Raw genomic sequence first — 16,270 nt, 5'->3', positions numbered from 1 at the left:
GAACGATTATATCTAACATTTTTTTTTTTCGTTTTTGTATTAATATTAATTCGATTATTTTTTCAATAATCGAATCATCGACGATAATCTCTCATGATAATCAGCAACGAAAAGTGAATTCTTAGCGAATGGAATCTCGAAAAGGATCTCTCGACCGGTCGAACAACATATTTTAAGGCACTTGAAATGCTATATAATTTTTCCTTGGATCGGCCTTAGAAAGAAAATGAAAAATCGGACGGTAAATTTGAATCCTTTATTTTCTTGGCCACTCATCGATTCGACCGGCCGAGTTTTATTATATTAAATAGATCGAATAGGTCTCGCATTACCGTCGTGAAACATAAGTTGGCTCATTTTGCAGTGAACTTAATGCACGCGATCGTCATAGTACGTTGGAATTTTTTTCTCAGATTCAAGGGCGATCTCGTATTTGAAATCTTAAAGTGTAAGAACGAAGAAGATGAAGCAGAAGAAGAAAAAGAAGAAGAAGGAGAAGAAGAAGAAGAAGAAGAAGGGGTGGGAGGGTTGAAAGGGATCTACTTTATATACATAAGTAAGTGCACGACCTGGCGTGCGTTCGCGCGAGTAGTAGGAGAAAAAAAAATGATAATGATCAAGGATGGTGTCGGCGTGACGTCAGTATACATTTCTCATCGCCCGCACTGCGCTCAGATTACTGTCGGCTGTTCAAGCCCGAAGAAATTCCCTACAAGGAAGGTACAACGGTATCAGTCATCAAGATCGTAAAACGGCCTCTTGGGTGGCACCTCGTCCATTTTCAGATTGAATTTCGCGCGGACGACGATGCGAAAATTATTTACAAGCTACCCGGAGCGGCTAGAGAGAGAGAGAGAGAGAGAGAGAGAGAGAGAGAGAGAGAGAGAGAGAGAGAGAGAGAGAGAGAGAGACAGAGAGAGAGAGAGAGAGAGAGAGAGAGAGAGAGAGAGAGAGAGAAAGCTCTTCTTCTGCGTTTCGCGCTTTTGCATCCATCGACCAAGATGACACGCCCGGTCCTCGTGTCTCTACGATTAGCTTTCTTTAACGAGATCTATATCCCCAGGGTCCACGTATTTTACTACTACATACTACATATTTTATCCACCTTCATTATGGAAATTTTTAATTATAATCGTGCTCCGTGGGCGGAGGCAGGGGGAGGATGGAGGGAAATATTAACGACAGAAATAATGATAATAATAATGTTATATGCGAAGGAAAAATTAATCGTGACTCACCTATATATATATAGGATTTGGAAACTTTCGAAATTTGTATCAAGTATATTAATGATTATTTTTTCATTGGGATCTATTGGTATTGCTAATTTGAAATCGATGAAGATTCGATGTATTATTTTTTTGTAGGTATTTTTTCTCTTTCTCTCTCTTTCTGCTTTTTCTCTTTCCTTTTCTTTTTTTTACTGTTGTTTTCTCCTTTTCTCATTTTTTTTTTTTTAATTTTTTTTTTTGAAAAGCGTTAAGATTAGAACAGTTAGCAAACAAAATAACTTTTTCGAGTTTCGATGACAGATCGATCGACGAACTAGTAGACACCACGGTACAGCGAGTCACGAGGAGTGAAAGTTCGAGCACGATTTGCGACTCTCGTATCGAGAAGACGTTTAAACGCATACGAGTTGTGAAGATTTTGCCCGTCGTTCCTTCGGGCGAGGATTCGAAGGGTCGGATTATGAAAGGTGTACAAGCACGAAGATTCGCGTGACTTAAGGCACTAGCAGTAATACTTAAGGCCTAACGCAGCGTTCTCATCCTTAATCTTAGAAGGCACTATTACCTATCGGAATACAACACGTAACAATGTTAATTTACCATCGACCGTCGTACTCGTCATTATCATCGTCGTCGTCATAGTCTTCGTCATAGTCCCCGTCAGAGTCCTCGTCGTCGTTATCGTTATTGAATTTACGTATTGAACGTAATTAGCGTATTAGCGAAATAAAAAGGAAATCAATCCGTTTCGTCAACGTAACAATTGCAATCAGATCGAATCTCTTTCGACCAATCTTTTTATTCGATCTATCTTATTCATCCTCTTATCATCGAAATCTTTTATCTCTAAGCACAAAATAGTTGCGAGTAAATGCGTGCTGATTTGCGAGGTCCCGTGATATTTGCGATCCATAAGTTAGAAGCGCAAAGTCGAATGATCCCCCCATTCGAGTTTTATCTCTCTCGTGCTAAACGAAGCTGTTTAATTAGGCTTTAACGTCAAGGCTGCCGTTACCATTTATCCAAAATTATCGATCACTATCATCATTTAAGGATGCTGTCCGAAATTTTAAAATATTATTTCGTGATCATACAAAATTCTGATATGAGCGTCTCTTATCTTATATTACAATCGATTATTTAATTTTAACAATTTTAAACGCGTACGTATAAAATCCTTGCACCATTATTATTATTCTTTAGTATATTTTTTTTCCTTTTTTCTTTATATATATATATATATATATATATATATATATATATATATATATACATGTATATATATTTGGCACCTTGACGTGAGGCTATTAAAAATTATTCGTTCGACGAATTAACGCCTACGTCGTCCTTGCTCTTTGTTGTTAAAAAAAAAAAAAGAAAAAAAAATCCTTTCGAACGATCGAAGAGCGTACGACTAAAAAAAAATATATGTGTGTGTGTGTGTGTGTGTGTGTGTGTGTGTATATATATATGTATATGTATTGTATATATACGAAGAAGCATTGATTTAATGCCACGACGATATTGCTTAATGCACTTATAATACTGACCTTTTAGAATGTCTTCTAATCTTTCGTTCAACGAAACGCAAATGATTGTCCGTTTCTAAACGCGAAATTCTTTGTGCATAATGATCGATGTTATGTATTATAGTTAATAGCCTATCGATGATATTTTTTTTTGCAAATTTTTCTCTTTAAACATTGCGAACAACTTCATTTCATTTTCGCTTTTCTCTTTTCTCATCTTTTTCTATTTTCTGTTTTTTTTCCTTCTTCTTTTCTTTTTTTTTTAACCTACGTCAATATAATTTAATATCAGCATAACTTTAACTCGTTCTACTCGTCGTGAGTTTACGACGACAGTGTCTCGAGAAACGAGAACGTAGGAGATTTCGAAAAGGAACGAAAAAAATAGAAAAGAAGAAAAAATAAAAGGCCGAATTGATACGGATAAAATTGAAAAGCGATGTGCAATATGTAACTACGTAGGAATTTGATTGGCGAGAGAAACAAAAATCGAATGGGAAAATATTTTTAATATCGGAGTTGGAAGGGAAAAAGAAGAAAAAAAAGAAAAATATGTCGAGAAGTATGATAATCATCGCGTGAGATAATCGTCGTGTTGAAAGGCGATAGAAACAGAGAGATAGATAGAGACAGATAGAGACAGAGAGATAGATAGAGAGAGAGAGAGAGAGAGAGAGAGAGAGAGAGAGAGAGAGAGAGAGAGAGAAAGAAAGAGAGCGAGAAGAAAAAATAAACAAAATGAGAAAAAAAAGAAAGAAAAGAAAACCAAAAGGAAAGAAAAAAATATAGAAAAAGCTCTAAGTCTAAACGAACAATCTAAAAATTCTTCAACTTTCTTCTCTAGTTTCATTCGGCCAGGCTTTGTCGTTCATAACGAGACGACTATCCTAAATTAGTGCCTAAGCTCTTCAGGTCCCGATGTAAAAATCGTCGTTTCCGTCGTCGTAGTCTTTAAATATTGATTTTTTTTTCTTTTTCTTTTTTTTTCGGTGGTTGCGTCGATGAGTTTGAGCTCAACAGCATCCTTTTCTTCTTTCCGCTATCCACCGTTCTTTTCTCTCTCTCTCTCTCTCTCTCTCTCTCTCTCTTTCTCTCTTTCTCTCTTTCTCTCTTTCTCTATTCTTCTTCTCGTAATATCAATCTTTGTCATGTTCGGACGTTAGCTTATCAGTGCCTCTTCATATGTAGAGAGAGATGATCGCTCCGAGAAAACGATCGCTGACAAAGATGGCACTTGAACGGTTTTTGGCCGGTGTGTTTGCGATAATGTCTCGTAAGCTCGTCCGAACGTGCAAACTTCCACGTGCAACCTTCCCATGTGCATTGATACGGTTTTTCTCCTGTAACAGATAAGAAGAAATGAGCTTAACACGAGATTATCTATGCGACAATAATAATAATAATTTATAACGTCTCTGTGTGTTATCATTTTAAAAGAGAATTCTCGTTTACCGTATCAGTAGTTATCTACCAACAATTAAGTAAATCAATATTGATAGATATTAATTATTAATTAAAGTACAATTATTATTATTATTATTATTATTATTATTATTATTATTATTTAATTAAAAGTTCTTATTTTATATAAAATAAGTTTCGTATATTTATAAATTTTGGATAGATTTATAATATCTATGTGATAAGGAACAAGAGAGATAATAATCAAAACGGAGAGCGAAGAGAGAGAGAAAGAGAGAGAGAGAGAGAGACAAAGAAAGAAAATCGTTGGTGTCGTTTTCACACCCAATTATTGCAAGCGGAGGTCGTTCCTTTCGCGTTATTCTTGCGAGCTCGTAGCTTCGTTTCGCAGCGTGATTGCTCGTAACGCCGTGAACGTCCTTGTAACCATCTTCATGGCCAGAGTCGGTTCTCTTATCGTAGAAGACCCTCTTCTTCGAGAGACGTCTCGACAGCTGTCGCACGTTGCAACGACTCTGGATCTCGTACAGAAAACCGCCCATCGCTCTCCTCTATTGTATGCAAGTCACCACGTTGGATTTCTCGATTCAAGACGAGAGAGATTACAGAGAGAGTAAGAGAGAGAGAGAGAGAGAGAGAGAGAGAACGTTCTCTTTCTTTCCTTCTCTCTCTCTCTCTCTCTCTCTTGTTGACCATCCGCCCGGACGTGGAAACGATCACAACTCGATGACGCAATTGAAAATCGACTTCAGTCCTTCCCAGTGAAGACCACGACCAAGACGAAGCGTGGATAATCGAACTTTACGATCGAGAATGCTCTGCCGATCCCATTAAGCGCTTTCGACTAAACGCGGATAATGGCTGATCGAAAGACGGAGAGAGAGAGAGAGAGAGAGAGAGAGAGAGAGAGAGAGTGAGAGGGAGAGAAATAGAGAGAGAGAGAGAGAGAGAGAGAGAGAGAGAGAGAGAGAGAGAGAGAGAGAGAGAGAGAGAGAGAGAGAGAAGAATAGAAAGAGGTGGACCACGAGACGTGCCATCGAGTTTCTATCTCGAGTTTGATCACTATATTTACACCATCTTTCTTCTTCGTCTTCCTACGAAATTTTTATGTTTTCTATTTAGATAAAAAGAGAGAGAGAGAGAGAGAGAAAGAGATTTAAATCGAACGTTTTAAAATCCGAACGATCATCGAGCGAAATATTATTATGTAATTCTTTCAGAATGTACAAACGACTAATGACGGGGAAACAAGTCGTAGCGTCGTTGCTTACGTAATTTTGAGTAATTAGTCCATTTACGAGTGACGCGAGCGGACACCCACACAATCTCTCTTTATTTTCTCTTTCTCTCTTTCTTTCTTTCTTTCTTTCTTTCTTTCTTCCTCGTGAATGTAAAAGCGTACGGTACGTTAGATCGAAACGCGTATGGTGCCAAGTATGTATATACCGTCGGAACAGACATTAATTCTAACATTATTAATGCATTTTGATCACATTTTTCCATAGAAGCGTTACGTTTATTGCGCCATAGATTAACGCCGCGTTACCTCGCCAAGCTCATTAGTTAACCGTAACGACGAAGTTAGCCACTCATTTGTAACGTCGATTCATGACCGCATAATACGTGCAAGTATAGCGAATGCACTATACCTTTACCAAGCTGCGTTCCTTCACAATAGAACAGATACGTTTTTGACGTTGTATAATAGCTCGCTCGTCTTCCATGGGGGAAAATGCGATCGCTTTAGGCTTATTATTGTTATTGTTATCGTTATCGTTATCGTTATCGTTATCGTTGTTGTTCTTATTGTTATTGTTATCGTTATCGTTATCGTTATCGTTTTGTTGAATCGTCCTCTCTTTATATATTTCCGTTTACATTTTGAACTCGGGCTTTTTAAGTATTCCCTATATATTCTCTTTTTCTTCCCGATGACATTTACGAAGTGACGATATGAGCCCTCTTAACAATTCTCCGTTAATAATCGTGACGTCTAGTACTGACGTACGGAATTGGGGAATGATTTTTATAAAATTTTCGTGATCCTTCCGTAATATCATTTTACGAGCTCTCTCGCCGATTTTTCAACGAGATTAATTAAGAGCCATCCTTGATCGTTCATTTTAATGAAGGCTTCGACATAATTGGCCACCATTAACGCCTCCAATCCAAGCTAATTACTCGTTTTCAAATGTACTCTGTCTGTCTGTCTCTCTCTCTCTCTCTCTTTCTCTCTCTCTGTCTATCTGTCTTTTTTTTTCTTTCTTCCTTTTTTTTCTCTTTCGACAGTAGGTAAAACGTTCAGCTCGTTCCTTTGTGATAAAAAATTTATATCATTTGAATTTCTGAGTAAACGATGAACGAAACAAAAGTGTTGTTTATATTATCGAGATGAATTGAAATTGCTTTTTCATTATCGTTAGGACGTTGTTAGGATCGTTTCCAATCGAAACAAGAGAGAGAGAGAGAGAGAGAGAGAGAGAGAGAAAGAGATAAATCCAGAGAGAAATCATTTCGAAATATCATCTAATATTTTTTGAAGCATCGACGAAAGCTACTCTGATTTAATTATTATCATTTTATCATCGAAAGTATATAATATTGCAATTCCTTTTCCTTATACCATGAATTTTCTGTCCACATGAAGCATAATTATCGCGTCGCGTCGCGTCTCGTTGAGAAAAAAGAGGAGAAGGAGAAAGAGGCTGAGTTGACTGTAAATGACGATGCGTGCCGTTAACGAGGGACGAATCGACTATATTTATGAGGTTTAATAGGATAAAAATGTAAATCTGACAATGAACGTTACTTATTGCTTTTTAAACAAAGTTGTGAAACTCGCGTGATCTTTTTCTCGCTTTTCCAATGAACTTTATTCTCTCTCTCTCTCTCTCTCTTATTTTTTTCTTCTCTTTTTTCTCTCTCATAAAAAGCAACGCATTTGTGCATAACATTCTAGCAAATAACAGGATGCGTATCTCGCGAGGAATGCATAATAGTTTTAGTCATAGGAATAATGAGATTTTGAAAGAGGTATGGGGAACACGGAAGAACACGAGCGTACAACTTATACGAGATCTTTCTTAATCGATCTTGAACATTCGTAGAATCTAAGAATTTCAATGTAGAATCATTGTCATTATCAAATATTTTGTTTAGCGTTAGATCTAATACAAGTTAGATATAAATAATATTTTTGAAATATGTTCTAAAAACGTTGAACGATGTCGAGACTCGTGTTTAACAGGAAATATCATTAACTTCCCTGGTGGTATTGTAGATAATCGCAGCCTTCGGTCATATCGCACAAGTGCATTGTTAATAGTAGACCTGTCAGCAAGAATTCTAAGTAGAAGCGCAGTTCTCTCTTCTTATATACGCGTAGTATTCGTGCTTGGTATTGAGTAGATACCAACATACATCGACATATCCTTTGATACAAGGAACCAATTCACGGTCGTTGTCAAGTTTATGCCAAGGCTAATTCGCTTTAATTGATACATAAGATCTCACTAAACCTTATCCCTGTCTATCAAGGGTCACGCTAACCTTCTGCCATCGAGTTCTCCTTTTTACACTCAGCGATTCTCAAATTTTACTCGTACGGAATAATTTGAAAACGTTAAGAACGGCCATTAGGATAATTCAAAGAACAATCTAATGAGGTATTATATCGAGATTTTCTTCGAAGGTACGGCTCGTGTCGTTAAAAAAGTAATCAAAAAATGGAGGTTGTATCCGTTATCGATATAACATGTTTAGCCAAATTGATAGGATCGAAGCACCTCTGACATTGTACGTTCATATGAGGATGTACCATTATAAATGTTACAAACTTTATTCAGATAGTGTCATGAACTGTGTTTAATTTACGTCGTATCGGAAGATGTAACGTTAGTGGAACATTTTAAAGAGCCATTAGTTATTACACATACACGTGCCTCTTACAAGATTCCTATGCGGCGTATTTATTTATATTATAATTATTATAATTTAATTCCGCGTCAATTTTTATTTAAATCTTCTTTTTTCTTTTCATATTCTCGGAGACTTCGGTTAAGAAAACAAAAATAAAAACGATTTCTTCACCGTAGGAGGATATATATATATATATATATATATATATATATATATATATATATATATATATATATGTTATTCAAAAAGAAATATGGTAAGCACAAGATATGATGGAAGAGATCACAGCGATCAACGAATTGGCATTTCCCACATCTTCTGAGAGCCGAGCAAATGCAGAAGGTATATAGAAGACCGAGTAAAGATATAACATTCTCACTCTGCGCTCTCGGTATAATGCAATGGTGTTAGAATGACGAATAGACGGTAGTTTACACGGTAAGAAGCGCGCAGTGCGCACTCGTTGAAACAATTATTATTCTCCGGGTCGCTTTACAACGGTGGTTTGAGCTTGGTATATCAGGTTCTGGCCTTTCGTATCGAACGATCACGACGTTGGACTTTCGTAAAAGTAGTAAAGTAATAATGCCCGTTTCCTAATGTGCAAAGTAATCAAAAATTTCATTACTATACTTTGGATGTCATCGTAGCGATTCGTTGAGTTTCTCTCTTTCCTTTTCTTTTCCTTTATCTTTATCTTTTTTTTTCTTTTTTTTTCTAATTTCTCTACACGAAGTAAGTACCTATAGCTGCAACTATATATATATACATATCTCTCTCTGTTTCCTTCTCTCTCTCTCTCGCTCTCTTGTAGTAAATTAAAATAAAGCAGCGAGAGAAGAGAAGAGAGGATAACGAGACGAAAAAGGAAGGTAGGATCAAGGTTAATTGTCGGAGGTTGAGCACCGCGATTTCCAACGAGTCGTGGTCGAAGCATGGACCAGACAAAAGATCCTGGTTCTCACGACCACGCCCTCTCCACGCCGCCTCTGCCCTCCTCTGGATATAGCAGCGATGCCTTCACGAAGGTACCTATCCACCGGAAATTCTTCAAGTACGAGCTCTTTCGACGTTCTGTATATACAGAACATATGTGTGTGTGTACACATACACATATATATGTAGTATAACGATCCACGGTAACGAAGAGTGTGCGACCTCTTTCAGCTTCTTTTTCTCTCTCTCTCTCTCTCTCTCTCTCTCTCTTTCTTTTTCTTTCGTGACACGATAATAAATGGTCATGTATGTACGAGTTGCTCTTCCTTCAAGAAACACCAGCACGTTTAGAAAAGAAAACCTTTAGCATACCCTCCTCTTGTTGTCACTCTTTAAGAATTTCGAATTTCAATGGATTTTAGATCGATCTATAAGAAATTCACTATTAACTTACCGGTGTGAGTTCTCTTGTGTGCCTTCAGGTGGGAACTTTTAGTGTAGACCTTGTCACAGCCTGCTACGTCACATCTGTGAACCTTGCGCCTTTTCAACGCGTCGCCGCACTCACTGTCGACCCCTAAACTAGCTCCGTTTCCACCCACGCCGGCATTGGCTCTACTGCTCAATCCGATGCCACTCGCCAACGTTGGTCGTTTGTGAAAGACACTGAAATCAATTAAATGACGACAAATTTTCACTTTTTCTTTTCCCTCGTATTTTTCTTCCCTTCTTCCCCCCCCCCCTTCTTCTTCTTCTTCTTCCTTTCTCTTTTCCATTAAAAGCGATTGTTTGCTACATTATTAGTTCTATCGAAAAATTTCAAGATATATTACGAGATACATTGTGGCATTAATATGTGATTAAGAGTGCAATGTTTTTTTCTCTTATGATTCTTTGATCAAAAGAAAAAAAAAGAAAGAAAAAAGAAAACAAAAAAGAAGAGGAAGAAGAAGAAAAATTTTTTGGTAGGCATATTAAATATTATGGAAGAACTTTTGTCCTTGAAAATATCATTAACAAAAGAATAAAACTCGCGAAGGCTGTCAAAAGAGGAATAGCATTAATCATCGATATGGATAATTGTTGTTATCTTCTGAAAAGCGAGGACACACAACGGTCCCCTTCTCATTCGACATTCTCGATTCATATCCATATAAGATCGAAAGGTCGAATCTATAAGACGAGAGGACGATGAAGACGACGACGACGACGACGACGACGACGACGACGACGACGACGGCGACGACGACGAAGACGCGTTCGAATCGTTCGCTTCTTGGATGATTCACGCGACCGATTTGTCGAGGAGGGGATCGGCGAGAAAGGAAGAGCACATAAATTATCCTCGAAACCGGTTAGCCGGTTACTCGCCACCGTCCTTCTTCTTCTTCATCTTCTTCTTCTTCTTCTTCTTTCTTAACTTTCTAATCATTTTCCCAGTAATTACGAATCCGCTCGGATCCGATCGGATCGGATTGGATCGAATCGAATCGAATAGAATCGAATCATCTTCGATTTCAATCGAACCTTTTTTAGATTTTGCATCGTCAACGTGGAAAAGTGTCATTAGGATCCGTACGTTGATCAGTTAGGAGGCAATCATCAATTGAAATCACGATGTTAAGTTTTGATGTACAATCAATGAGAGAAGTCTCGACAGCCGGTGTCTGTCTCTCTTTGAAAAGAGTAGAACCTGACCGCTTCACGAAGAGATCACTTTTTCAAACGCGTTCTTGTCCAAGCATTCTTTTAACTATACGCCACGCGGTATTGCCAGTGACGTTGATTATGACGAGCGAACGCGCGATTGGCAAAAAATCTGACGACCGATTTCAATTCCGATATGGTGGCTACGTGGCGACGTCTTCATCTTTTCTTTTACTCTTTCTCTCTCTCTCTCTCTCTCTCTCCCTCTCTTTCTCTTTATCTCTCTCTCTCTCTTTCTTTCTTTAAATTGACATAGAATTTTTTTCTTTCACGTGTTTTACAAGGACGAACGAAAGATATGTTAAAAAAAAAAAAAAAAATAAAAAATCAACGTCAGTATCGGAGTTTCATGAAAAAAACAAAAAAAAAAAGAAGAAAACAAGCACGATAAAATCGTGAAAAGGAATTTGGATGTTGTTAATATATACCGATAATCGATTTCTCTTAGATCTTTAATATTAGTTCAGTTCAGTATAGTTTAGTTCGATTCGGTTGACGAGAATACAGCTTCCGCGTTGTTTCATCGTCGTTTCTTCTCACCCCGTTTACGAGTATATAAATTCAAGGGTATAGCCAAGCACCGAACAATTAAGCGAGCGTGACGTTGTTACGTTCCACTTCGTAGACCTATAATATTCAATAGGATTTACGATTTGTTATCAAAACCTATCAAATAACGCAAAATGTCTTCGACGAGATTATTCGTTTTATTAAGATCGAATAATATTTCCTTGGTTATGTGTGTGTGTGTGTGTGCATGTGTGCGTGCGTGTATGTGTGCGTGTATATGTGTATGTCTTTTTCTCTGCTGTATGTATGTGTGTGGCTGTCTGTTTTTTTCTTTTCTTCTTTTCCCTAACAGTAAAAGTAAGATTATTGAAACAGCCTGTTGGTAGGACAAATATATATTAAGGCTAATCGATGAAATGCAAGACAGCAGAGTTTCTTAGCAAATACAGTAGTCATTTTCAAAGAGGAAGAAGGAAAAGTTGTCTCGCCACACTAACGTTGCGTTATTTTACGAGCCGTCGAATATATAAAGGACACCCTCTGTGAGTCGTTTCTTCGTTGAACAGTCAAAGAAACCTTTTTTGGCTGAACAATAAGAGGAATTCTCGAAAGAGATTTTAGCTTTCTTCTTCTCACCCTCTTTTATTTACTTCCTTCCTTTCTTTCTTTCTTTCTTTCTGTTCTTTTTCCTTTCTTTCTTTCTCTGTCCTTTTTCGTAAGTTTATGAAGTCGGTGTAATCCAAGAAAGAAAAAGCAAGGAAGAGAGAGAGAGAGAGAGAGGGAAAAGATGAGACAAGGAGCGTTGGTATCGAACTCGTTCGATCAATCTTATCTTGACGCTTGGTACTCCAGTGGGACCTGTTTTTTGGTATGGCCAGGGCGAGATCATCTAGATCCGCTTTCGTTTCACAAACGTCCGCACGAAACGTTACAAAAACGGTGAATTCGTGTTGCTTTCTCCCCTCTCTTTTTCTCTCTCCCTTTCTCTCTTTCTCTCTCTCTCTCTCTCTCTCTCTCTCTCTCTCTCTCTCTCTCTCTCTCTCTTTCTCTCTCTCTCTCTTTCTCGGGAATCTCGATATAAGGAAGAAAGTTTCGTTGAAAGAGATCCGGACGATGACCGACCCTGACTTTGGAATTCGCTACGGATTTCGAATCGTTAATGGATTAGTCGGTCAAAGTTCAAATTTTATTCGAATCAATAGAAATAAATTTACACGATCTCGAGACAACCACCATCGATCAGTTTCATTCTTCTTATCCCATAAAATCGAGTGTAACTGTGCCGTTACCATTGACGCGTTCGATATATTATAATTTATATAGTTTAATCGTAAAGGTTGACATATCGATATTTTCATAGATAATAAGATAAGTACGATACTCGGTAGTTCTCTTTTAAGATAGTTCTCTTCTTGTTTATTAGAAGCATTGATCAATAGTTAACTTACATATTAGTTTTAAAAGAATTAGATATTTCTTTGTAGATAGAGAACGAGAGAGAGAGAGAGAGAGAGAGAGAAAGAGAGACTTATATCCACCCCTTGTTTCAAGGTACTCGATCGAGAATCGCGAGAACCGGATAAGCTAATTTACAGCGCGCGATAACTCCGTTGGGACGAGTACAGGGACGATTCGAAAGCCGCTTAATTGGACGAAGGTTATAATAAGATCGCTGGTAACATGCGCTCGGGCACGTTCCCGACGAAGGATAGCCGCCACTCCCTGTAGAAACTCTTTTCAAGGTGACGCGTACGTACGTATGTACGTACGTACGTAAGTACGTACATACGTACTTACCTACCTACCTATCTACCTTCCTACCTACCTACCTATGTATCTACCTACTACGTACCTTCGTGATCCTTCTTTTCTTCTTTTTGATATCGTCGTAAGATCCAGTGCTCGATTCACGAATGCAAACTTGCCCGTTCGAAATTACTTTTGATCGATATCGTTTCTCTTTCTCTTTCTCTCTCTCTCTCTCTCTCTCTCTCTCTCTCTCTCTCTCTCTCTCTCTCTCTCTCTCTCTCTCTCTCTCTCTCTCATGCTTCCTTTTTCTCTGCCTTCATTTGAATGGCTAACTACGAAAATGTAACCAAGCTAAGAATCTTTTCGAATGATCTTATTTCCAGGTTGTACGTCAATACGATCTATGTCGCAGGATTTATTCTATCTAATTAATTGTAACACAGTGAAAGAATTGATTTAAGCCTTTGAAATGAAATTTATTTAAGAGAGCTAAGTAACCATTTACTACTTGCTAACGTTTATCGTATGCAAGAAATAAAGAGAGATAGATAGAGAGAGAGAGAGAGAGAGAGAGAGAGAGAGAGAGAGAGAGAGAGAGAGAGAGATACGATTATCGGACAATTTTTCATTCAGACTGAACGAGCCGACAAGACGAGCTAATAGATACACGGGAAGATGAAATAGCGGAGTATATTTGTGGCAAAGCGGTTCTCCTTCTCGATGGGGGGTGCTCGTATGCGGGTATCGAGAAGATACGTTTATGTTTATGCGCGTGCGGAAAAAGGGAAAGAGAGAGAGAGAAAGAGAGAAGTAAGGGTGAGCAAAGCGTCGTGATTTATACTTGCAGCGAAGTATAACTATCGTTATCGGTCGGAGCTTAACGGCATCGGATTGAATCACCGTGGTAGAAGCGTCAGAGAAGTCAAAAGTCGAATGAAAGATGTTAACGTTAACTTTACTTCGTTGGAAGATAATGAGAAGACGATATTATTTTTATTATTTAACGTGAACTCGAATCGAGACGATGATTTTTTGTTTTTAACTGATGGAACTTCGCTTAATTGTCAATCCTATTCCAAGACTTTATTTTGAGGGACGATCAAAGAAACGAATGTGTGATAGGGATTTGTAATATTAAGAAGAAGAAAAGTACAAGGAAATGGAGAAAAGAATGAAAGAAATGATGAAATCGTGAAAATATACATACCTACTCAAAAATACACGTACACACACACACACATATATATATACACACAGTACTGTTTGTTAGCATAGGTATCACGATATTACAATGTTTTCTAATCATCTCGTTACCCAGCCCTTCATCATCTCAATTCTTTTTCTTGTTTTTTCTTTTTTTTTTTTTTTTAATGAAGGACAAGAGTAAGCCTCTTTCTCTCTCTCTCTCTCTCTCTCTCTCTCTCTCTCTCTCTTTCTCTCTTTCTTTTTTCTCTTTTTCTTTTGACACCAAAGTCAAGCTCGTATAACCTAGAAGAAAGAGAGTGAGAGAAAGAGAGAGAGAGAGAGAGAGAGAGAGAGGGAAGATTTACAGCGAGTGTATGATCTTGTCTTATTATCGCTGGACGTTGCTTATACATTCGATGAAATATGCTGCGCTACGTAACGATCGAGGATTCTATAGCTAAGTGAACGAGTCAGGATATCCTGCTGTTTTCGACCGATTCAAAGATGGATAATAAAGTCGGTCTTTTTGGCTGATCATATTTGACTGACACACGTACTTATTTACTTATTTACTTATTTACTTACTTACTTATTTATTTATTTTAATGTTTATTTGTTTGTTATTATTTCCCGAGTTTTTCATTTTCATTGGTGTATTGTGCCATTGAAATATTTTTGCAAGTATTATTGGTTCAATGAAGAAGAAGAAGAAGAAGAAGAAGAAGAGGAGGAGGAGGAGGAGGAGGAGGAGGAAGAAGAAAAAAAAATAATATAACTCACAGAGATGCCTCCTTTATCCTTTGCAAAGCGAGAAGTGCTGCAGGGGATGATACGAATACTGGGTCGGGTGGTTCCATAACGCAAACGGCTACGTCCCTTTCTCTTTCCCTTTCCCTTTGTCTCTCACGATCGCGATCTCGTTCTCTCTCTCGATCTCGCGTTTCTCTCTCCCTGATCGCACTCTCCCGTTCCTGTTGTCGTTCCCTCTCATTCTCGGCAGTCCTATCTCGTCCTCTTTCGCGTTCCCTCTCTCGTGTCCTCTCTCTTTCCCGATCTCGTTCCTGTTCCCTTTCCCATGCTGCTTCTCCCAATGATGGCAACGTTGGCGACACTGTAAACAAAAGAAGAGATTCGTGTCTCGATTTAGGTTCTAATAAGGTCAATAAAGAAAAAAGAAAGGAAATACGGAAGAGCAAGAATTATAATAATTCAACGTGATTAACGAAGGCGAAGGATGATAATTTATTTGAAACGATTTAACTTCGTTACTTTTTGTACGTGCGATCGATGTTGATGCCGTTCTTTAAAAGATCGTATCGAGCAGGAAAGATCGAAGATCGAAGGTCGAAACTCTTGGGAAACGACGGACAACCTTTCGCGGATAAACGGGCTACATAAAACGCGGCTCGTTGCGAGGCACACGCAGCAGGTCGCTGACAAGCTCCGAGCAACCGAAGACGTTTCCACAAATCATTCGACGACGAATCACGTAACGCGTCATGATCTTCGATAGATATGGTTTTTCTTTCTTTTTTATTTTTTTTTATCTTCTTCTTCTCCTCCTTCCCCGTATTTCCGAAGGACTCGTCAGAAATTTTAAAAGCTTTTCGATCTGTTTATCATCTCTCTTTAATATATATATATATATATATATATATATATATATATATATATATATATATATCTGTAATTATTTTTTTTTGTTCGTTTCTCTTTTCTACATATATCCCAATCGTATATTTCTCAGGTAGAATTAGCGGGGACAGGTTGAGCATTAGAAAAGTATTTAATACGGCAGTTAGTCATTAGACTAGCATAAATATCCTATTAATAATCAAGTCGATTTTTAAGGATTAGAAAAGCTTTAGTTCGTGCTCAAGGTGCTGGTTTAAATCTATGGTGTATTAAAAGAAAATCGCTTGCGTTAAAGTGGCGCTGTTAATTCAATGTCAATTAGTCGATTCCATGGAGCCGATAATCGATATTAACGTTTGGCATGTCTGTCTTAAGTGCAAAGGTCCCTTTCCTTAAAGGTTTTAGGGCCCTTAAAAGAGTATATTATAAACCGTTAAGCATACGAAG

The 16,270-nt window shown here is 37.9% G+C and overlaps 1 protein-coding gene across 5 annotated transcripts in view; it reads right to left on the bottom strand.

The window, feature by feature from the left end:
* Nucleotides 1–3,688: 3,688 nt before the first annotated feature.
* LOC118442358 (uncharacterized) overlaps nucleotides 3,689–16,270 on the bottom strand; it is a 249,162-nt gene continuing 236,580 nt past the window's right edge. For all 5 annotated transcript variants that reach the window (XM_085661918.1, XM_035867867.2, XM_035867869.2 and 2 more), the window contains 3 exons: nucleotides 14,969–15,299; nucleotides 9,492–9,703; nucleotides 3,689–4,101 (listed from right to left, as the gene is read on the bottom strand). In XM_085661918.1, coding sequence (XP_085518044.1) covers nucleotides 3,929–4,101; nucleotides 9,492–9,703; nucleotides 14,969–15,299 — 716 coding nt within the window. In that variant the 3' untranslated portion in view covers nucleotides 3,689–3,928. The remainder of the gene's footprint in view (nucleotides 4,102–9,491; nucleotides 9,704–14,968; nucleotides 15,300–16,270) is intronic.

This window comes from Vespa mandarinia, chromosome 16 (genome assembly GCF_050613455.1).
Source record: "Vespa mandarinia isolate Hongniang chromosome 16, ASM5061345v1, whole genome shotgun sequence".
NCBI classification, from domain to species: Eukaryota; Metazoa; Arthropoda; class Insecta; order Hymenoptera; family Vespidae; genus Vespa; species Vespa mandarinia.
Note: the sequence above shows the minus strand (reverse complement) of the source record. Positions and strands in the feature narration are given on the sequence as shown.